Below are 23,485 nucleotides of genomic sequence, written 5' to 3' on the forward strand. Positions count from 1 at the left end.
CTGCTTCCTGGTCTCAAAAGTGCAGCCATATTTTTTTTGTGCATGCTGTCTTGGTGCCCCTGCACATGCAGCCCCAAGGAGATATGGGGACAGAGAGTCAAGTGGAGTCTAAGCAGCTTCCTTGCAGAGAATGAGAGTGACAAAGCTCCCAGCTCAGCACAGCCATGTGAGGGATGACTCCCAACACCCAAGCCATTCCCCGTCCCTGCCAGAGAGCCACTTGGTCCCCACTCTGCTCCCTGGGGCTGCATGTGCAGGTGTGCCCAAACGCGTGTACTGTGAGAGTGGTAAATGGGAGTCAACCCCTAAACTTTCTGATAGCCTCCTGGGGATCCTTTAGCCCTTCCCTGGGGATGCACTTCACCAAGCTGAGTGGGTGGGTGTGTTTTTCCTCTGAAACCTGTGTTTGACATAAAACTTCAAAACAGACGAAAAATAAAAAAGCAAAGAAATACCTTCATTGGACATACCGTTTTAAAAGTTTAAGAATTGCAAAAGTTTCATTTTAATAGTTTGACTGCCCTGGAAACTGAGTGTCCTAATTATCCTCTGAACAGATGCACATGGTGTTTTCCTGTCAGTGTGACTCCATCTAGAGGTGGAAAGCGCAATTCTCAGATTAGATGGTAATTCAGTATAAAGCCTTCTCAAATGGCAGACATTCTACTGAGCCAGCCATCCCAGGAGCTAAGTGCCCATAAGTACATAAATTGCACAATTGAGTCCCATCAATAGTGCTGTCTCAGGAAACAGGGTGAGCAGTAGAGTTTTTTTCCCACAGTGCAACACATTTGGAGGGCTAGAGTGTGGACACTAAGCTCTCTAGGACAGCGTTACTTTGACTTGGGTCTGTGCACTGCAATGTGGACGCCAGCACCCTAGTTCAAGCATGGGTCAGAAAATCCTTAATCTAGGTCAGTGGTTCTCAGACTGTGGGTTGGGACCCCAAAGTAGGTCACAACCCTGTTTTAGTGGGATTACCAGAGTTGGCTTAGACTTGCTGGGACCCAGGGCCAAAGCTGAAGCCCGAGCCCTGCCCACCAGTGGTGAGGCTTAAGTTACAGGTCCCCTGCCTGGGGCTGAAACCCTTAGGCTTCAATTTTGGCCTAGCTATCCTATCTTGTAGAACTGGAAGGGACTTTGAAAGGTCATTGAGTCCAGCCCCCTGCCTTCACTAAGTACTGATTTTGTCCCAGATCCCTAAATGGCCCCCTCAAGGATTGAACTCACAACTCTGGGATTAGCAGGCCAATGCTCAAACCACTGAGCAATCCTCTTTCCCCCCACCCCCAAGTGGTGGGGCTCAGGGTTTTGCTTTGGCCCCTCCATCCTGAGCCGTGGGGCTTGGGTGGGCTCAGGCTTCCGACCACCTCCTGGAATCATGTAGTAATTTTTGTTATCAGAAAGGGGTCGTGGTGCAATGAAGTTTTGAGAATCCCTGACCTAGCTTTAAAATGCAAGTCCCACTAACCCTAGGCTTAATTGCTGTGTAGACATAGCCTCAGAGCCTTGGCCTCTCAACAGAGAGTCCCCATGTTTGCCTATTTAAGTCTGGGCTCTCTTAAATTTAGCAAATTATTATAGCTTCCATCAGGATACATTGATCTTAATTGTTATATAAATAATTATTTTTCATCTTTTGTTCCATTCATACTTTTGATTTTCGTAAAGAAAAGTTTGTTCTCACTGATTTTTTATAACCATTAAAACATGTCAATTTGCAACCAAATGCAGACTTTACACTAAATTTGGTACTTTATGCTGATCAGGAGGAGGTTTTACTATCTACACACATTTATTTAACCACTTAGACTTTAGCATACATTTATTGAGATTCTTAATTTTTACTTTTTAATTATGATAGAAAATGGTGAATGACACTTATTTACTAGATGGTTTTGGTTTTTTTTAACTCTGAATTTTTGTCAAGCTACGTGTGGATGGAAACTGAAATTCAAATATACAAAGACAGTATTGTAAGATTTTATTTGTTAGTTAAATGAAACTGCCTTAAGTGGCTGGATGCATAAGAGGAAAAAAAAGCTTATCAAAATGTATTTTGCATTTAAAACTTAATGATTTAACTGAAATATTAATTTAGTTAACACTGATTTTTGGCGTAGACATTTTTAGTAAATTTCACAGCAAAGGTGCAGGGGAAAAACGATAAGTCATGTAACAGTTCAACAAATAAAACAGTTTCTTCTTTGAGTAATGTCCATGTGTGCTCCACTTCAGGTACATATGTCTCTCGAGCCCTTGATAGGAGATTTTCTATTAGCACTATATGTTTGTCCCACACATGCACTTTGTACAACTTTATGCTATGCTCCAAGGGTATATAGCAGGGGTCGGCAACCTATGGCACGCGTGCCAGTTTTTAAAGGCACACTGGAGCCTGCTGGGACTCCAGCATGCCACTAAAAAATCCTGCCCAGCCCGCTGTCCTCTGCTCCCCCCGCAGGGGCAGGGAGCAGAAGCATAGCCGTGCGCACGGGGGGTAAATGGCCCCACTCTCCCGTCACGGCAAGCCAGGGGTCCACACTTCCGGTCCGCAGCACCAGGCCAAGCGCAGCAAGCTGCCGGCCCTTCCCCCGCCTTATCCCCTCCCCTGGAGCCCTGCCGCCACACGCAGCACTCTGTGGGTTGGGGCTGTGCACTCCTGCGGGGCAGCGTTTGGCTCCGCGGGGAGGCAGACACGCTTCCCGCTCAACCGGAGCTCTGCAACTGCCGCGTGCAGCGCTCTGAGGGGCAGGGCTGTGTGCTCCCACAGAGCAGCATGTCTTGCTCTGTGTGGAGCCTCATGGTAAGGAGTCCAGGGCTGGGGAGGTTGGATAAGGGGTGGGGGCAATCAGGGGACAGGGTGGGTTGGATGGGGAGGGTGAGTGGTTAGGGGCGGAGGTCTTTGGAGGGGGCACTTGGGGAGCAGAGAGGGTTGGATGGGGCATGGGAGTCCCAGGGTCTGTCGGGGGTGGGGGGGGTGGATAGGGGTCAGGGCAGTCAGGGGACTGGGAGCAAGGAGGGTCCGGGGGGGGCAGTTAGGATGGGGGGTCTCTGTAGGGGGTGGTCAGGGGACAAGGAGTTGAGGGGGTGTTGGATGAGTTGGGAGCTGTGTGCCTCAGAATGTTCTGTAGTTCAGTGTGTGTTAGTGTAGAATTGGATGGACAGTTGAGAGGTTTCAGTTTTTCCTATTCACCTTTGTCTCCCCCAGCTTTTTTCTGGGGAGCTTATTTGGCCTGGTTGGGCATGCCTGACTCGCCAGGTTTCAGATGCTGGCTCTCTTGTTGGGAGGCTATCCCAATCAGTGAAGGCCAATCTAAATGTGTCTGTTGCTTGGGAGAGTGCCATATTGCCCAAAAATGTAACTTTTTTGCCTGACTATAAAATCTAGAGGTCAGAAGAATCAGGAGACCAACCTGAAGCTGCTGATGATGGAGCACGCCCTTCAATCCATTTCAGAGTTCGTCCCCCAATCCCTAAAATACATCTGTCTCCGTACAGATCATGTACCCCTTCGACGTCAACTAAGGCCTTGCCTAAGAAGGGGAAGATCTCTGAGGGTGCAGGGAAGGCTCCAGGAAACTAGGGTGTCAGTCTCCTCCACCAAACCCCCAACACAAGGAGACTTTTGAGGAACAGGAGGCTAGAGTGGACAAAGAGATTACCCTCAAACCCTTATTTCATCTCCGGAAAATACAATCATGCCTCCACCACCACCAGGAGCTGACAATTGTCTCCATTTCCAGGGCCTTGCAAAGAGAGATGGCTGACACCCTCCAGATACCTTTTTAAGAGGTTAAAGAATCACATCACAAGTTCCTAAACATCTTGCAGTCTGTGACACTCAAGTGGGTAGCGCTACCTGTTAATGAAGTGTTCTTGGATCCAGCATATATACTGTGTGGCAAACTCCTGCCACCAACTTGTAAATGGGCAGATAAATATTATGATTTCCCCCAGGACTCAGCATTTGTGTTCTCCCAGCCTCTGCCTAAATCCCTGCTTGGGGATGCTGTAAATGAGCAGGGTAGACAGCATTACTCCAAGTCTACTCCTTATGACAAGGACCACAAAAGATTACTCTTTTTTTGGATGGAAGGCCTAATTGTCCGCAACCATCCAGTTCTTCTTTGAGTGCTTGCTCATATCCATTCCAGTTAGGTGTGCGCATGCCGCGTGCATGTTCGTCGGAAGATTTTTACCCTAGCAACCCCCAGTGGGTCGGCTGGGTCGCCCCCCTGGCGTGGCACTGCCATGGCGCCGGATATATACCCCTGCCAACCCGACCGCTCCTCAGTTCCTTGTTACCGCCCGTGTCGGTCGTTGGAACAGTGGAGTGCGGCTTAGCTGTCCTCCACTTCCCTAGCTACTCCTTGTTTTTTTGCTACCTTGTTGTATATCGTTGATTTTATCTGTAGTTATAGTTAGTTCGATAGTTCTTAGTTAGTGTATATAGTTCAGCGGGGTTTGGGCACTAGCCCTTTCCCCGGGGCCGGGGCCCATGACCAGTTCACCGGGATTTAAACCGTGCTCGGCCTGTCATAAACCGATGCCCACGAGCGATCCCCACGACTCGTGTCTAAAGTGCCTTGGGGAATCGCACATTACAGATAAGTGCTGTATTTGCAAGGCATTTAAACCGAGGACAAAGAATGAGAGAGACTTTCATCTAAAGAATCTCCTCATGGAGGCAGCTTTGAACCCTCCGTCCTTGGCACCAAGCGCGGAGCACTCTATTAGCAGCGCTCCTCCGGCAACGAACTGTCCCAGCACCGCGAAGACACCGCGACACCGGCCATCTCTGGCACAGGGACCTGCTCGGCACCGATCTCTCTCCCGAAAGCAGAAGAGGTCGAAGTCCTCCACTACCTCTGTGCCCTCGGCGCCGCAGACGCAGCCTTGGTCGGACCACCTGGCACCTGCCGCAGCACCGACTTCTGCAGTACTGTCGACTCCGGTCCCTGAGAGCTCCCCGCCGAGGCCTGTCGTTGAGCTTACGGTCCCCTCTACACCGGAGACATTCTCCGCAGCCAGGGACCTTATCGCCATGACGGAGTCTGTCCTGCCTCAACCCCCGGCACCGCTAGTGTGGGTATTACCTCCATCAGTCGGCCCAGCTGACCAGCACCGATCACGATCCCGGTCCCGGCGCCGTTCGCAATCTTATAGACGATCACGATCCTGACGCCGCTCGCAGTCTTGGCACCGCTCGCCTGTCCGGTACCGGTCGTACTCGCGGCACAGATCGTCTCGGCCTCCACAGTACTCTTAGTATCGCTCCAGCTCCCGGCACCGAGACTCTCGCAGCCGTTCACGTCATAGACCTTCGAGATCCAGGTCGACCTCCCGGCACCGCGCCGGTCGCAGGTCCCGGTCTCATTCTTGGCACCAGTATGGCTCCAGGTACCGATCCCCGGTGCCCAGGAGATCACCGACGGCGAGACAGAGGGACCCTTACCATGATTTCTCGGCTCCTCCCTGGCCGTCCCGGCACCCTTCCGTGTCTTCCCAGGCAGACAGTGCGTATGCTTAAGACAGACACTGGGTACATCTACACTATGGGATTATTCCGATTTTACATAAACCGGTTTTATAAAACAGATTGTATAAAGTCGAGTGCACGCGGCCACACTAAGCACATTAATTCGGCAGTGTGCGTCCATGGTCCGAGGCTAGCGTTGATTTCCAGAGCATTGCACTGTGGGTAGCTATCCCATAGTTCCCGCAGTCTCCCCCGCCCCTTAGAATTCTGGGTTGAGAGCCCAGTGGCTGATGGGGCAAAAATCATTGTCGCGGGTGGTTCTAGGTAAATGTCGTCAGTCATTCCTTTCTCCGGGAAAGCAACGGCAGATAATCATTTCGCGCCCTTTTTCCCTGGATTGCCCTGGCAGCCGCCATAGCACGGCAACCATGGAGCCCGTTCAGCTTCTTTTTTTTTTTTTACAGTCACCGTATGTGTACTGGATGCCGCGGACAGAGGCGATGCTCCAGCGGTACACAGCAGCATTCATTTGCTTTTGCATGATAGCAGAGATGGTTACCAGTCATTCTGTACCGTCTGCTGCCAGTGTAATTTGGCAATGAGATAACGGTTATCTGTACTTCTGTGCTGTCTGCTGCTATCATGGGTGCCCCTGGCTGAGATCGGCCGAGGGCGCAAAAGCAAAACTGGGAATGACTCTCCGAGTCAATCCCTCCTTTATGGTTTCTAAAAATAGAGTCAGTCCTGCCTAGAATATGGGGCAAATGTACTAGAGAAGCAGTATATCAGAGAATACAGCTGCTCTGTGTCAGATCCCGCAGAAATGATGAGTTACATGCCATTCACAGGGGGTGCCCCTGCAACAACTTCACCTGTTGCTTCCCTCCTCTCCCAACCTTCCTGGGCTACCGTGGCAGTGTCCCCCCCCCCCCCCCCATTTGTGTGATGAAGTAATAAAGAATGCAGGAATAAGAAACACTGAGTTTTTAGTGACATAAAATGAGAGGGAGGCAGCCTCCTGGTGCTATGATAGTCCAGGCAGGACATTAAGCAGTGTGAGGGAGAGGAGCCCAGCATCCCACTGCTATGATAGTCCAGGCAGTACAGAATCTTTTCTTTTCACATGAAAGGGAGGGGCCTGATTGAAGCTCTGCCCCCAGTTGCGATGATGAAGACGGTTACCAGCCGTTCTGTACCATCTACTGGGAATGAGTGGGAGTCATTCTTATTTTCACCCAGGTGCCCCCGACCAGCCTCACCTGAAGCCAGCCAGGAGCACTCACGGGTTCATAAGAAGGACGGTTACCAGTCCTACTGCACTGTCTGCCACGAGGGAGGGGAAAGGAGCAGATACTACTCTTCACTGCTGCAGCATCGCATCTACCAGCAGCATTCAGTAGACATAGGGTGACATTGAAAGAAGTCAAGAAACGATTTCTTTCCCTTTTCTTTCACGTGGGGGGGGGGGCGTAAATTGACAAGCTATTCCCTGAACCACGCTGGACAATGTGTTTGACCCTACAGGCCTTGGGAGCTCAGCCAAGAATGCAAATACTTTCCGGAGACTGCTGTGGACTGTGGGATAGCTGGAGTCCTCAGTACCCCCTCCCTCCCTCCATGAGCGTCCGTTTGAGTCGCAGCACTGTGTAGCCTGTAGATTTTTTTTTCAAACGCTTTGTCATTTCATTTTCTGTAACGGAGCTCTGATAGAACAGATTTGTCTCCCCATACAGCGGTCAGGTCCAGTATCTCCCGTACGGTCCATGCTGGAGCTCTTTTTGGATTTGGGACTGCATTGCCACCCGTGCTGATCAGAGCTCCGCGCTGGGCAAACAGGAAATGAAAATCAAAATTTCACAGGGCTTTTCCTGTTTACCTGGCCACTGCATCCGAGCTGAGATTGCTGTCCAGAGTGGTCACAGTGGTGCACTGTGGGATACCGCCTGGAGGCCAATACTGTCGATTTGCTGCCACACTAACCCTAATCCGATATGTAATACCGATTTTAGCACTACTCCTCTCGTCGGGGAGGAGTACAGAAACCAATTTAAAGAGCCCTTTATATCAATATAAAGGGCCTCGTAGTGTGGACGGGTACAAGTTAAATCGGTTTAATGCTGCTAAAATCGGTTTAAACGCGTAGTGTAGACCAGGCCACTGATGTGCCCACTGCAGAATTCCATGAGCCCCAGGCTCAGGATCACGGACCGCAACAGTGGGCGTTCTGGACACCCTGGGCATATCATCAGGCCCAAGGTACACATCCAGGCCCATCGCGCTCTGCCACATCAGAACACCGGGTGCCGGAGGCCACTATTAGCCACCCTCCTCCTCCTGTTTCGGAGGAAGTGTCGGTCCAGCCACAGGACTCCCAGATCCCAAGGGAGACAGAGGCTGTCCACCAAGAGGAGCCCTCAACTGACCCGCTTGTCCCAGGTCTCTCCTTATCCTTCTCCCCTGACGAGGCGGTAGCCGGAACGTCGGCAGTAGGCCCTCCACCAATCGACCCGAGGGCCCACCAGGATCTCCTCAGGAATGTTGCACAGAATATATATGCTAGCAAGCAAGCTAGAGATAACGAGGTCAGTTCAATCAGGGAGGATGAGGCCCTGTTCTAGCAGTTGAGGTGTGAAAACCAAGAGAGGAGAAACTGGTTCTGTAGTTGGCAAGCCATTCACAGTCTTTGTTCAATCCTGAGCTGATGGTGTCAAATTGCAGATGAACTGAAGCTCAGCAGTTTCTCTTTGAAGTCTGGTCCTGAAGTTTTTTTGCTGCAGGATGGCCACCTTAAGGTCTGCTATAGTGTGGCCAGGGAGGTTGAAGTGCTCTCCCACAGGTTTTTGTATATTGCCATTCCTAATGTCTGATTTGTGTCCATTTATCCGTTTCCGTAGAGACTGTCCAGTTTGGCTGATGTACATAGCAGAGGGGCATTGCTGGCATATGATGGCGTATATTACATTGGTGGATGTGCAGGTGAATGAACCAGTGATGGTGTGGCTGATCTGGTTAGGTCCTGTGATGGTGTCACTGGTGTAGATATGTGGGCAGAGTTGGCATCGAGGTTTGTTGCATGGATTGGTTCCTGAGCTAGAGTTGTTATGGTGCGGTGTGCAGTTACTGGTAAGAATATGTTTCAGGTTGGCAGGTTGTCTGTGGGCAAGGACTGGCCTGCCACCCAAAGCCTGTGAAAGTGTGGGATCATTGTCCAGGATGGGTTGTAGATCCTTGATGATGCGTTGGAGGGGTTTTAGCTGGGGGCTGTATGTGATGGCCAGTGGAGTCCTGTTGGTTTCTTTCTTGGGTTTGTCTTGCAGAAGGAGGCTTCTGGGTACATGTCTGGCTCTGTTGATCTGTTTCCTTATTTCCTTGTGCGGGTATTGTAGTTTTGAGAATGCTTGGTGGAGATTTTGTAGGTGTTGGTCTCTGTCTGAGGGGTTAGAGCAGATGCGGTTGTACCTCAGTGCTTGGCTGTAGACAATGGATCGTGTGATGTGTCCGGGATGGAAGCTGGACTCCCTGATCCTCCCTGATTGAACTGACCTCGTTATCTCTAGCTTGCTTGCTAGCATATATATACCTACCCCTGGAAATTTCCACTACGTGCATCTGAGGAAGTGGGTATTCACCCACGAAAGCTCATGCTCCAAAACGTCTGTTAGTCTATAAGGTGCCATAGGATTCTTTGCTGCTTTTACAGATCCAGACTAACACAGCTACCCCTCTGATACTTGACACCATGCAAGGCACTGCATTTAGTCGTATGGAGTGGAAATCCATCAACCTCATGAAGAAACTTGCACAAATACAGACAGACCTATACATGGCAATGGAATGGCAATATACAAAAACCTGTAGGAGAGCACTTCAACCTCCCTGGCCACACTATAGCAGACCTTAAGGTGGCCATCCTGCAGCAAAAAAACTTCAGGACCAGACTTCAAAGAGAAACTGCTGAGCTTCAGTTCATCTGCAAATTTGACACCATCAGCTCGGGATTGAACAAAGACTGTGAATGGCTTGCCAACTACAGAACCAGTTTCTCCTCTCTTGGTTTTCACACCTCAACTGCTAGAACAGGGCCTCATCCTCCCTGACTGAACTGACCTCGTTATCTCTAGCTTGCTTTTACACACACACACACACACACACACACACACACACACACACACACACACACACACACACACCCCTACCTACCCCTGGAAATTTCCACTACATGCATCTGAGGAAGTGGGTATTCACCCACGAAAGCTCATGCTCCAAAACGTCTGTTAGTCTATAAGGTGCCACAGGATTCTTTGCTGCTTTTACAGATCCAGACTAACACGGCTACCCCTCTGATACATGATAAAGTTGAAGTTCCGTATGGTATACCTGGGGACCATCATCCCATCCCTGGATCCTGGAGACTGGTATGCCGCCCTCGACATGAAAGATGCGTATTTTCACATAGCCATCTACCCACCTCACAGGAGGTTCCTCCGATTCATAGTCAACTGCCAACATTTTCAGTTCGCGGTCCTACCGTTTGGCTTTTCTGCGACCCCAAGAGTATTTACAAAATGCATGGCTGTAGTCGCCGCTCACCTCCGCCATCGTCGGGTACATGTGTTTCCGTATCTAGACGACTGGCTCATCCAAGGGACCTCCGAGACACAGGTGATCCATCACATCGGCATTGTCAAGGACCTTTTCCTACATCTAGGCCTAATGATCAATACAGAAAAATCCACTCTGATTCCCACTCAGAGAGGATAGACTTCATTGGTGCCACCCTGGTCTCCAACCTTGCCAGGGCCTGCTTACCGCTGCCGCCGTTCCAGGCAATGGTGGCCATCATCCAGAGTCTGCAAGCTGCTCCGTTGACTTCGGTTCGCACTTGCCTCGGTCTCCTGGGTCACATGGCGGCCTGCACGTTTGTGACGAAATACGCCAGACTGCGCCTCCGTCCCCTCCAATCATGGCTCAACTCAGTGTACCGACCGGGCAGGGATGCCATAGACATGATTTGTCACCATTCCCCCGAGCATCCAAGGCTCCCTCGAATGGTGGCTGACCCCCTCCCCGGTGTGTGCAGGGCTGCCGTTCCATCCGCCCCAGCCCTCTGTGTCCCTGACGACTTACGCATCGTCTGTCGGCTGGGGTGCTCATCTCTGGCATCTACGTACTCAAAGCCTTTGGTCATCTCAGGAACTGGCCCTGCACATCAATGTCCGGGAGCTGAGAGCAGTCCGCCTTGCTTGCCAGGCGTTCCAACAGCACTTGCAAGGTCGTTGGCTGTCGTGTTGTCGGTGAATATCGACACACATGTACTATGTAAACAGGGCGGGACAAGGTCCTCGACCCTTTGCCACGAGGTCTTACAGCTCTGGGACTTTTGCATAGCCCACTCTATAGACCTTATAGCGTCCTTTCTCCCCGGGGGTTCGGAACACTTTGGCGGATTGCCTCAACAGATCCTTCCTTTCTCACGAGTGGTCGCTTCGCCCGGACGTTGTTCTTTCGGTCTTCCGGAAGTGAGGATTTCCCCATGTAGCCCTCTTCGCGTCCCTCGAGAACAGGAAATGCCAGATGTTCTGTTTCTTTCAAGGCCTCTCACAGGGTTCAGTAGCGGACACTTTCTTCATACTGTGGACAACTCACCTGCTATACGCCTTTCCACCGTTCCCGCTTGTCCACAAGGTCCTGCTGAAAGTACACAGAGACAGAGCCCGCTTGATCATGATCGTTCCAGCATGGCCCAGGCAGCACTGGTACACCATGTTGCTAGACCTGTCAATAGCGGACCCTATCCCACTACCTCTGTACCTGGACCTGATAACTCAGGACCACGGCAAACTGCATCACCCAGACCTACAGTCCCTCCATCTCACGGCATGGCTCCTGAGTGGTTGACCCAGTCTGAGTTGCGTTGCTCTACCCCAGTGCAACAAGTACTCCTGAGTAGCAGAAAACCTTCTACTAGAGCAACGTATCTAGCCAAGTGGAAGCGTTTCACATGCTGGTGTGCAGAGCACAACGTTCTTCCCACCGAGATCCCCATCCCCACCATCTTGGACTACCTCTGGTCCCTTAAACAACAGGTCCTAGCGGTATCATCTTTGAGGGTGCACTTGGCAGCCATCTCTACCTTCAACCCAGGGGAGAATGGCCACTCCGTGTTTTCACATCCTATGGTATCTCGATTCCTCAAGGACTTGGAGCTCCTATACCCCCAGGTACGCCACCCCACCCCAACCTGGGACCTCAGTCTGGTTCTTACCAGACTTATGTCAGCTCCATCTGAGCCACTAGCAGCTTGCTCTCTTCTCTACCTCTCCTGGAAAACCCCTTTCCTTGTAGCCATCACATTGGCAAGATGAGTTTCTGAGCTCCGGGCTCTCATAGCGGACCCTCCCTATACTGTCTTCCACAAGAACAAGGTGCAGTTGCGACCACACCCGGCCTTTCTCCCCAAAGTGGTATCAGCCTTCCATGTTAACCAGGAGATCTTCCTTCTGGTCTTCTTCCCAAAGCCACATTCATCGCGCAGGGAAAAACAGTTGCATTCTCTAGACGTCCGTAGAGCGCTCGCTTTTTATATTGAGCGGACGAAGCCCTTCCGCAGAACCCTCCAACTCTTCGTCGCGGTGGCAGAGCATATGAAGGGCCTTCCCTTTTCCTCACAGAGGATTTCATCCTGGGTAACATCGTGCATCCGCACCTCTTACGACTTGGCTCACGTTCCGTCGAGCCACCTCACTGCACACTCTACCAGGGCTCAAGCCTCATCTGCTGCTTTCCTGGCTCACGTGCCCATCCACGAGATATGTCGCGCAGCTACCTGGTCCTCGGTGCATACCTTCGCCTCTCACTATGCCCTGGTTCAGCAGTCCAGAGATGATGCAGCCTTTGGCTCCGCAGTATTACACTCTGCGACATCTCACTCCGACCCCACCGCCTAGGTAAGGCTTGGAAATCACCTAACTGGAATGGATATGAGCAAGCACTCGAAGAAGAAAAGACGGTTACTCACCTTTGTAACTGTTTGTTCTTCGAGATGTTTTGCTCATATCCATTCCAAACATGTCCTCCTTCCCCACTGTCGGAGTAACCGGCAAGAAGGAACTGAGGAGCGGTCGGGTCGGCAGGGGTGTATATCCGGTGCTATGGCGGCACCACTCCAGGGCGCGACCCAGCCGACCAACTGGGGGTTGCGAGGGTAAAAATCTTCTGACGAACATGCACGCGGCGCGCGCGCACACCTAACTGGAATGGATATGAGCAGCACATCTCGAAGAACAACAGTTACAAAGGTGAGTAACCGTCTTTTTCAGATTGTAAACTATCAGGCCATCATGGCCAAGTATGACTACATCAATTACAAGAAGTTTGCATCCTTTACTGAACATTTTCCACTGGGGCACTTCCGGGCCATAGTTAAAGACTGTCAGTTATTAGCCAGAATCCCTCCCTAGGTGCCCTTGGATGCTACGGACACTGGATGCGACAGCAGTTGTCATGCCCAGGGTGTCATGGTTCCAGTTGTTGGAATTCCCAAGAGAGGTTCAGGATATGGTTCAGGAACTCCTATTTGATGGTCAGAAGCTCTTCTTGGGAACTGTAGACGAGTCCCTGCACACACTATGCCTTGGTCCATGCCATCAGAGCTAATGTGGCACTTGGTTCGGCAGTACTGTCTTCAGTCTTGGACTCAATTCCAAAGTTCCCTCCGCCATGTGAGGATACTACTTGAAAGTCACCTGAAGTGGAGCACCCAGAGGGACACTACTTGAAGAAGAAGAAGATTACTCGCCTTGTGCAGTTAACTCTTGTCCTTCAAGATATTTGTCCCTGTCGGTGCTCCGCCACCAACCCTGCTTCCCTTCTCCTTCGGACTGTTCTTTTTGGTTGTTCGGATAGGGAAGGGACAGGGCAGTTTGCCCACGCAGCCCTGTGTAGCCCTGAAAGCACAGCATGAGGTTGCATAGAGCGCATGCACGGACCAAACAGACACTGCTATCAAAGGCTCAAGAGGCACATGCACACCTGAAGTGGCGCACCTATGGGGGGGACACTTCAAAGAACTATAGTTACTGCACAAGGTAAGTAACTTTATTTCACTACATCAACATATGCAAGAGTATAGTGGGAGTACTCTAACCCCATAATGGCAGCTCCTGGCCTGCAGGGGTGGGCCTGGCTCCCTACTCCGCACATCGTGACCAATCACATGGGGTTGCCCTGCCCCTCCATCTCCAGAGGAGTGAATGGGCCACACCTGAGTGGTGCTGTGACCTCGTGCTCCAGATCACACAACCCCTCAGTTTAGGAGCCTAATCAAATCTGTTTTTACAGCCATTTGTAAGATTTCGTTCAAATTCAAGGTATCTGTGACCACTATGACAAAATTATATCTGTAATTGTAGTTAGTGGATTGACTGTTTCTGGTTACCATAGGACAGATTTTCAAAGATATTCAGATGCCTGAGATACCCACCTAGTTGAATTTTCAAAAGTGCATAAACAGCTTGGGTGCTTAAACTGCTTAGACACTCTTGAGAATTCCACTGGGTGCGTATCTGTATTTTTAGTTGCATAAATGCCCTTGAAAACCTGCCCCCCTCTTCCCCTGTCCCTGTTAGATCTCACCCTCTCTCATCTGGGTTTTTATTAATTGTAAAGACTGAAAATAATATACTTTTAATGCAGTATATGACATTTTGACATATTTATAAATAGGGCACTACCAAATTCATGATCCATTTTGGTCAATTTCATGGTCAGAGGATTCTTAAAATTGTAAATGTCATGTTTTCAGTTATTTAAATCTGAAATGTCACAGTGTTGTAATTGTGGGGGTCCTGATCTAAAAAGAAGTTGTGGAGGGAGGAGGATTGGAAGGTTATTGCAGGGATGGGGGGTGGTACTGCTACCCTTACTTCTGCGCTGCTGGTGACAGCATGGCCTTCAGAGCTGGGCAGCTGGAGAGTGGTGGCTGCTGGCCAGAAGCCCAGCTCTGAAGGCAGAGCCACCACCAGCAGCAGCACAGGAGTAAGGATGGCATGGGATGGTATTGCCACAAGTACTTCTGTGCTGCTGCCTGCAGAGCTGGGCTCTTAGTCGACAGCTGCTGCTGTCTGGCTGTCCAGCTCTGAAGGCAGTGCAGAAGTAAGGATGACAATACCGCAACCCCCCTAAAATAACCACCTGATCCCTCTGCAACTCCCTTTTGGGTGAGGACCCCCAATTTGAGAAACACTGGTATCCTCTGTGAAATCTGTATAGTATAAGGTAAAAGCACACACAGGACCAGATATCATTGTCTGTGAAGTGTTTTTCATGGCCACGAATTTGGTAGGGCCCTATTTATAAAGCTGGAGTTAATCACAAAAGTTAAATATGGTGTTCCCTCATGATTCCACTGTAATTAAAAAGCTGCACCTTTTAACTCATTCAAAATATTAATGCAGCATATTTTTAAATAATATTTAATAGCTTATAGGAAGTTTAGGCTTCAGCATAGTTGTCACCAATTTTAAAAATAAATTTATTAAATTTAATTAAACTACAAATAGAATCTGATTAAGTAAAAACTTTTTCAATCTGTAGCTATAGATAGATCTAAAAACATCATCAGTTTTTATCCACCCTGGCTTCCATGGTGTACTCTAAAACAATGTTTCTCAACAACCAGTCTGTGGACTGGTGCTGGTCCCTGAGATCTCCCTCAAGCAAGGCAGCAAGCCGTTCCCTGGTATAAAAAAGGTTGAGAAACACTGCTCTGGAAGATGAGCCAGAAATTCTTTTGTCAGAATTTGACAGATATTCTTGTTTATGGAGAAGGATCGTTAGTCTTCAGTCATTGTCATGGAATGTTCTTGTGAAATTAAATCACTGTATATGACTTAGATCTGGTCTTCCTCTATTTCTCTCTCATTCATCTGAAAACCATTGTAATGATTGTGGGCAGTATGTTAGGGAGTGGTTGGGGACCATGTGTCAATTGCTGTTGACAGTAGGAGATCAGTACTTTGCCATGACCCCTTGGAAGTGTAAGAATAGCCCCTACCCCCTTCTGATAAGGAGCTCTGGAAGCAGCTGGGTTCATGAGTTTTGGGATCATAACTAAGTAGTTAATTTTAGTTATAGATGGGAGAAGGCAGGTAAAGAGAGGTGACAATGGCTGGACCATAATACATGTTCAAAGGCTATTGTCTCCCTGCTCTCCACTGGAGATTAGGTCTGTGTACCTTCTGAGGTATAACTCTCATCCCTGGGCCAGGAATTTCATTCTGTAAGGACTCAAAAAGTCTTTGTAAAACAAATCAAGGTATGGCAGGTAAATGTGTCTTGCTGGAAAATATTAGTTCTTCGAGTGATGGTCCCTATGTAGATTCCAAATGTGGATGCACATGTGTGCTATGCACCGGAGACAGAAGATTTCATAGCAGTGGCCGTTGACCTGCACACACCATGCATCGCCTCATGCTCCCGTATGAGGTTATAATAGGCCCCTCTTACCACCACATGGCTGGAGTCGGAATCCCTGAGGGTGCCTCAGCTCCTAAGCTTCCCCAGATGGAGCATAAGGAGAAACAAACAGAATCTGCTGGTGCAAGTGCCGTCTCCAATCCCAGCACTGGTGTGCCAGCTGCCTACAGCACCTGGACTCTTGGGCACTCCTTAATGAGGGCCATCTGGTGGCTAAGGTGGGTCTTCTGTACTCCATGGGTGCAACTTACATGGCTTCCTGCTCATTTGCTACTCGAGCAGTGGTGCAACCCTCTGGTCTCTGGACAGCTATACTACAGCTCCCAAAGGCAGACAGCAACAGCAGCCATTCAGGCCCCCTATTCACTGTATTATCATAGTCAGAAGGAGGCACTATGTGGCCTACAGGGATCCCAAATACCATGCTACTCCACCTCTGCCACAACCACCACCTCAGCAGCCAGCCAAGCACCAGTTTTGATATGCATATAGAGAATCCCCACTCTCTCCTGCAGCGCCCTATGTTGTCATCTTTGGGGGCTGCCTTGTTCTATTTGCCTGCAATTGGGGCAAGAGCAACACAGACAGTTGGGTATTGGAGATCATCCACAATGAATACTCCATGGAATTCCTGGCATTTCCACACTGAAACCCTCACCCCGGATGTCCCCCGGAGATCCCTCCCATCGGAGCACCTTCCAGCAGGAAGCTGACGCTCTTCTCCTCAAAGGTGCCATGTAACTGATCTCACCTCCCTACAGTGTACTAGGGTTCTACTCCCTTGACTTCTTCATCCAGAAGAAGGGCAGAGGGCATCACCCTGTTCTGGACATCAGAGTGCTCAACACTTTTATTTGAAAGGCCAAATTCTGTATGTCAGTTTGTCCCATCCCATCCCATCCGTTTCGTGCAGAGCCTGGTTTGCAGCTCTCGACATGAAAATTGCCTATTTCTAAATCAGTATTCACCTGACCCATCAAAAGTTTCTCTGATTCAGAGTTGGACCTGGCCTCTATCCATTCAGGGTCCTGACTTTTGGCATAGAGAGAGCTTCACAAGTCTTCACCATCATAGACGCGCACACATACCATCTAGGCTACTCCGTCTTCCCTAACCTGGACAACTGCCTCCTTGTCACGCATTGCTGCTAAACTTTCCTCTTTGCCATCCACACCCTCACCTCACCTCTCTTGGCATTTTTATCAGCGAGGGAAATTGGTCCTCATACTTATCCAGACCATTGCCTTCATTGGAGTGTGGCTGGATTCTGCTGCTGCATGTGCCTTCCTTCCGACGACTTGCTTCACAACCCTAGTCACGGACCCCTGCTGCAAGCTCCAGACCACCCTCCACCACTCTCTCCCCCCTTTTTGGCCACATGATGGTATGTACCTCAGTGACACTGCACACTTGCCTCCACATGCATTGTTTGCAACTCTGGCTCCTCTCCATCTACCAACCAACCACAGACCAGCTAGACAACAAAGTCCTGATCCTATGGCAGGCGTTGGCATCCATCATTGGTGGACCAACCAACCGAGGTCCTGATTGGTGCTCCCTTCATCCCTCCCACACCATGCTCCCTTCATCCCTCCCACACCATGAGCCACTATCACAACAGATGCCTCCCTGGCAGGTTGGAGAGATCACCTGGGTTGTCGTACGTGCAAGGCGTGTGGATGCCTTAAGAGGTCAGGATATGCACATCAGTATCCTGGAATTGAGAGCAGCCTGCGTGACATTCCTCCTCCTCCTTATCCAAACCAAGCACATCCAGTTACTCTCCGACAGCATCACAACAGTGGTTTATCCTCCCCCCTAATGTTTGGCATTTCTGTATCACACACCCTACCATAGTCTGCTTCCTAAGGGGCCTGCTCCACACCTTCCACCACCCAGTCAAAAATCCCACATTCTCATGGGACCTTTAATTTCATTCTCACCGCTCTCACAAAAGCACCTCTCAAACCCATGGCATCATCCTCATTTTCACATCTCTCCTTGAAAGTAATCTTAGTGGTCATTACCTCAGCTAGATGGGTCAGTGAACAAGCGGCCATGATTCCTGAGCCCCCCATACACCATATTCCACAAAGACAGTGTCCTTGGGTTTACACCCTAAGGTGGTGTCTGAGTTCCACATCAACCAGTGTATGCACCTCCCAGTTTTCTACCCCAAACCTCCTGCCTCCATTGCCAATAGACTCCCTCGACGTCCGATGTGCGCTGGCATTCTATCTGTAATGAACCTGTGACTTCCATGCCTCATCACAACTCTTTGTAGCAATTGTCAAACGATGCAAGGGCCACATCCTCTCCTTGCAATGCATTTCTAAATGGGTCTCCGGGTGCACGTGTGAATGCTACACGTTCAGCAACATGAGGCCGCCTGATGTTGTCATGGTGCACTCTACCTGGGCTCAAGCAGCTATGTTATCCTGCCTCGTTGATGTCTCCTGGCAACATGGTACTCTGTACATACCTTCATCTGATGCCATCGCCCACAGGGCAGTAGCAGATGCAGCAGCAGGCCAACCTGTACTACAGCCAACACTTTTGACCACATCACTGCTTGCTACTCATCCACATTTGGAATCTATATAGGGACCATCACTCAGAGGAGGTACCAGACAGGTACTACACATCTTGAAGAACCTCCAGTTACAGGTAAATAACCTCTGCTTCAATTTATCTTTAAAGAAAAGAATGTCTGTACAATTATTTACCATTTGTTTACTGGGTCAGATAAGTTGCTAACAATGTGCTTAATATAAGCATGAGCATTTTGGAAGCTGTTGTAATTGTCTTGTGAATTTGTGCTCTATAGGTAATAAAAAGAATGATAAAGTGCTGTTCTTTGCTCAACTGCCACACCCAGGTAAGCATGTATTCAGGTGCCAGTTTAAATAAGGACTTTTTAAAAAAAGTCAATTTTAAGTCCAAGCTCTCTTTAAAAGAGAAAAATTAACAAAATCTGGTTTTAAAAACAAAGTTTGTTTATGTAAACATTCCCTGGCGGAGTTGGGAAACTAATCAAAATATTGTGATAATGCTTCAGAACCAGCCAATGAAATTTTAGATCTGAACTCACTTACTCAGTATATTAGTTGAGCTTCTCATGTTTTTAATCTTAAAATATTCATTTCCTTGCAATCTCTTCTCTTCCCCATGCCCAGTCTAGCAGCTGGGGAATGTAATGGGATTTGTATTATGGGGGCACATCTTTGCCAGGGCTGGGGTCAGACTCTGCTCAGCCTAATAACCACACAGGGCAGTCTAGAGATCAGTGGGCTGAGCAGGAATTCTAACAGGACTGCACCCAAAAATATTTGGATCCCTCTTGCTGAAAGAAAAAAACCTGTCAGCTAGAATGAACCCACCCACTGGAAAAATAAGTTAGGATTAACCAACTCTGAAAAGACCAATGGCATGTCACCTTCTGTCTCCTCCTCTTCCCCCCCATCCCCTGAGTTCCTTTTACCCTTCCCAGAGGACTTAATGACTTGTAAGCATATTTTTTTTAAAGCTTCACCTAATCAGTATATCTCTTGGAGTTACTCCAAGCTATTATCCTGGTGGGGTGGAATAGAAGACTAAAAATAGAGAATTGTTAGCAGGTCTGACTGTCCTTTTCCCTCCTGTTCCCTCTGCAGTCTGCTGGTATTATTCTGGCTTGAAAGGCTGTATTAAGCCCTTAATTGGAGCAAAGCTAACTCATAAAGTTTAATTTACTGTCTGTCTCTGATATTTTGATTCATTCTGCAAACACTAAGTTTAGACTACTGAGAAGCCATTTACTGTGAAAACTAGATGTAATTATTAAATTTCCCACATAGTGGAGAAAAATTTGTCCAGTATTTCAGGATGAAAAGAGACAAGTTTTAAGGAAATAAATTAGTCTTTCTCCCTACAGGTAGCAATTTTATGTCAGTTTCTCAGAGAAATAGACTATAAAACAGCATTTAAGGCACTGCAGGAACAAAACAGGTAAACATATTTATGTTTAAAATTAAAATTATGTATATATTCCATGAATTAATTGATATTCTCTTTCAGCCATGATGCTATGGACTCTTACTATGACTACATCTGGGATGTTACCATTTTGGAATACTTGACATGTATCCTTTCATTAGAAAGACTTAAAGAAAAAGCAGCTTTGTGGGGTCATGTTGAAAAACCAACACAAAGCTTAAGTGTAGTGACAGTTGAGTTGCTCTTAAGTTTCATGCTAGACACTAAGGGTATGTCTACATCTACAATTTTGCAGCGCTGGTTGTTACAGCTGTATTAGTACAGCTGTATAGGGCCAGCGCTGCAGAGTGGCCGCATTTACAGCAACCAGCGCTGCAAGTGGTGTTAGATGTGGCCACACTGCAGCGCTGTTGGGCGGCTTCAAGGGGGGTTCGGGGAACGCGAGAGCAAACCGGGGAAGGAGACCAGCTTCGCTGCGGTTTGCTCTCGCGTTCCCCGAACCCCCCTGCAAACCACGGGGAAGGAGACCTGCTTGCTCGGGGTTCGGGGAACGCGAGAGCAAATCGCAGGGAAGGAGACCTGCTTGCACGGGGGTTCGGGGAACGCGAGAGCAAAGCGGGGAAGGAGACCAGCTTCGCCGCGGTTTGCTCTCGCGTTCCCCGAACCACCCTGCAAACCGCAGGGAAGGAGACCTGCTTGCACGGGGGTTCGGGGAACGCGAGAGCAAACCGGGGAAGGAGACCAGCTTCGCCGCGGTTTGCTCTCGCGTTCCCCGAACCACCCTGCAAACCGCAGGGAAGGAGACCTGCTTGCACGGGGGTTCGGGGAACGCGAGAGCAAACCGGGGAAGGAGACCAGCTTCGCCGCGGTTTGCTCTCGCGTTCCCCGAACCACCTTGCAAACCGCAGGGAAGGAGACCTGCTTGCTCGGGGGTTCGGGGAACGCGAGAGCAAACCGCAGGGAAGGAGACCTGCTTGCACGGGGGTTCAGGGAACGCGAGAGCAAACCGGGGAAGGAGACCTGCTTGATTACCAGAGGCTTCCTCAGGTATGCTGGGATACCTGCTTATTCCACGGAGGTCAAGAAAAGCGCTGGTAAGTGTCTACACTTGATTACCAGCGCTGGATCACCAGCGCTGGACCCTCTACACCCGAGACAAAACGGGAGTACGGCCAGCGCTGCAAACAGGGAGTTGCAGCGCTGGTGATGCCCTGCAGATGTGTACACCTCCTAAGTTGCAGCGCTGTAACCCCCTCACCAGCGCTGCAACTTTGTGATGTAGACAAGCCCTTAGATGTAAATAAATTACTCCTAAGGCAATTTTGGGCTTAAAATTTATGTATACAATATTTTAACATTTTGCAAAATTCTGCAAATTTTGTCAGTAAATAAATGTGGCTCTAGCATGGCAGTGGCATGTTAGCATAGCATAACAGGCCACTGGCTGCATTGAGGTGGGAGATCACCCTGAGGCCCCCAGCTCCCCTGGTTACAGGGACTCTGCAGTAAGGCTGCACCTGACCCTGACCCAGTACAAGGGCTGGGCCTGCTCCCTGGGACCTGCCCCCTCTGTACTAGGTGGGGGGGTGAGGTGTTTCTGTGTGGGGCAGTCTGGATGCACAGGGGCTTAGTGTGGGGTTCTGGGTGCAGGGATGCTGCAGGGGTCTAGGTGTACAGGGGTAGGGTTTGTCAAGGTGAGGGTTTGATGGGGAGCCCCAGCTGTTGCTGAGAGGATGGGCTCTTTTCTTCTCCATCCTCTTCCTCTCACTCCTCCCTTCACCCCCTAGCCTGACTGTGGTCACTCTGTTGCACAGAGAACAGGAAGACTCCCAGGACACAGAATGGAAACACGACTGGCCCTAGAACCAATGTGGTGCTGTTCAGCTACAGTGTCGCTGGAGCCCAGATGCAGCCTCCTTAAGTTGGGCAGCTCTGTGCTTGCAGAAATAGGGGTGGGGGAGAGACAGCAGCATGTAACCCTGTGTGGTGTGCCCCCCCATGCTTCATCTCTGTTTGGAGGGGGCAGTCCTGCCAAAACACTGCACCCATAGTTGCCCCCCACATGGCTTCCCTTTGCTTCCCTGTTTTCTGCAGTCATGCAGTCCCCACCCAGGAGTAATAGGTGTAGTAGTCCTGTTGCCTTGGGCAGGTTGTCTAGGTCTGCTGGAGTTGAAAGGAGGAGCATCTATACTACTACTGCTTGCTGGCACAGCCTGTGTAGAGCTTTTGACCTGACTCAAACTTAGAATTGGGTAGAAAAGTAGGTTTAGTGTCCATGACTTGCTCAGCCATTACCAAACAGTTATTTCTCAGGAAATACTATGCAAGGGTCTTGCATTTAGATCATGGCTGATTTGTAGTGTTGCTACATTACATATGAACTCTTTCCTTGACTCTTGTTCAGATCTCCATCATAAAAGAGGAGAGACAGACAAGAGACAAATAGCAGTAAGTTAAGAAGGGGAGGGGTGTGGTGCTAGGGATTTGTTAGCTTTGAATTACATTGTACAGTTTTGCTCAGTCCTCCACAGCCCAACTGTAACTATGAAGGTGAATGTTGATGTGAACTCTGGAATAAGCTTTCACTTTATAAAGTGAAATACTTGCTCTAAGGCAGAAACTGTCTTGTAACTAATAACCTTATTGTTCACTGGTATTACAAAAATTCTTGTTTTTTGTACTTCAAGATTAAAGCTATTGGCCAGACAGAGCTGAATGCTAGCAATCCAGAGGAAGTATTGCAACTTGCTGCACAGAGACGAAAAAAGAAATTTCTTCAAGCAATGGCAAAACTTTACTTTTAAACGTTCCTATAAATGCTGGTGTAGAGTGGAAAATTTCACTTTATTTAACTTGTGTTGAGTATTTGAAGTTTTTATACAATACATATTTACAAGCATATTGTGTGGCTTTTTAAAATAGATGAAATATTAAAACCCATTATCTTACAAAATTGTACAAAAGAACTTAAGTAATGCTTTTTTAAAAAAATCAATGTGAAGCAATGAGTTCAAGCGTCAGTTAAGTTAACTAGTAGAGAATGCTGCGTTTATGTACATTAGAGAGGCTACTATGTATTGTGATGTTCTCAAAAATAAGCACTACTCTCACAGTGCCAGCAAGAGTCTTGCTTTGAGTTCTATAAAATTTTTGTACTCTGCCCTCCTGAAGCATATAATTCCTACATTGTTCAAAAAGATGCTCCTTGTTGGAGCAGCTACTCATGGCAGGAGTAGAGGTAGTGAATAGAGTGGTAGTTAATGCTGTTTTAAACATTGATACCTGCACAGTATAGGCTATTAAAGTACTGCTTCCACTTGGAGTGGCTGTAGACTTCTTGCAGTCAAGGTGTGCCTCTTGCTAAGAGCTCTACATTTAAAAGGGGCCATGTCTAGATCTTAATATGTAAAAGAAGATTTTTTCCTTCAATTACTTTTCCAGTTAAATTACTTCAGCAGCAAATTACTTTTACCTGAGGTCAAACTTAGCACTTAAAACAAGATCAGGTTAGCACCTTTTCAGTAGCCCTCCCCCCCCAGCAATCTGTCACTT

At 48.8% G+C, this 23,485-nt stretch overlaps 1 protein-coding gene across 3 annotated transcripts in view; it reads left to right on the forward strand.

Annotated features, from left to right (window-relative positions):
* Window positions 1-22,832, forward strand: part of INTS8 (integrator complex subunit 8) — a 75,193-nt gene extending 52,361 nt beyond the window's left edge. The window contains exons 23-27 of one of the 3 annotated variants that reach the window (XM_050940699.1): window positions 18,786-18,836; window positions 19,872-19,945; window positions 20,015-20,079; window positions 22,338-22,381; window positions 22,621-22,832. In XM_050940699.1, the coding sequence (XP_050796656.1) occupies window positions 18,786-18,836; window positions 19,872-19,945; window positions 20,015-20,079; window positions 22,338-22,381; window positions 22,621-22,737 (351 nt within the window). In that variant the 3' untranslated portion in view covers window positions 22,738-22,832. Of the gene's footprint in view, window positions 1-18,785; window positions 18,837-19,871; window positions 19,946-20,014; window positions 20,080-22,337; window positions 22,382-22,620 lie in introns of those variants that run through there. The other 2 variants (XR_007772614.1, XM_050940700.1) reach the window with 2 other exon arrangements.
* Window positions 22,833-23,485: the final 653 nt, after the last annotated feature.

The sequence above is a fragment of the Gopherus flavomarginatus genome, chromosome 2, assembly GCF_025201925.1.
Source record: "Gopherus flavomarginatus isolate rGopFla2 chromosome 2, rGopFla2.mat.asm, whole genome shotgun sequence".
In the NCBI taxonomy this organism is placed as follows: Eukaryota; Metazoa; Chordata; order Testudines; family Testudinidae; genus Gopherus; species Gopherus flavomarginatus.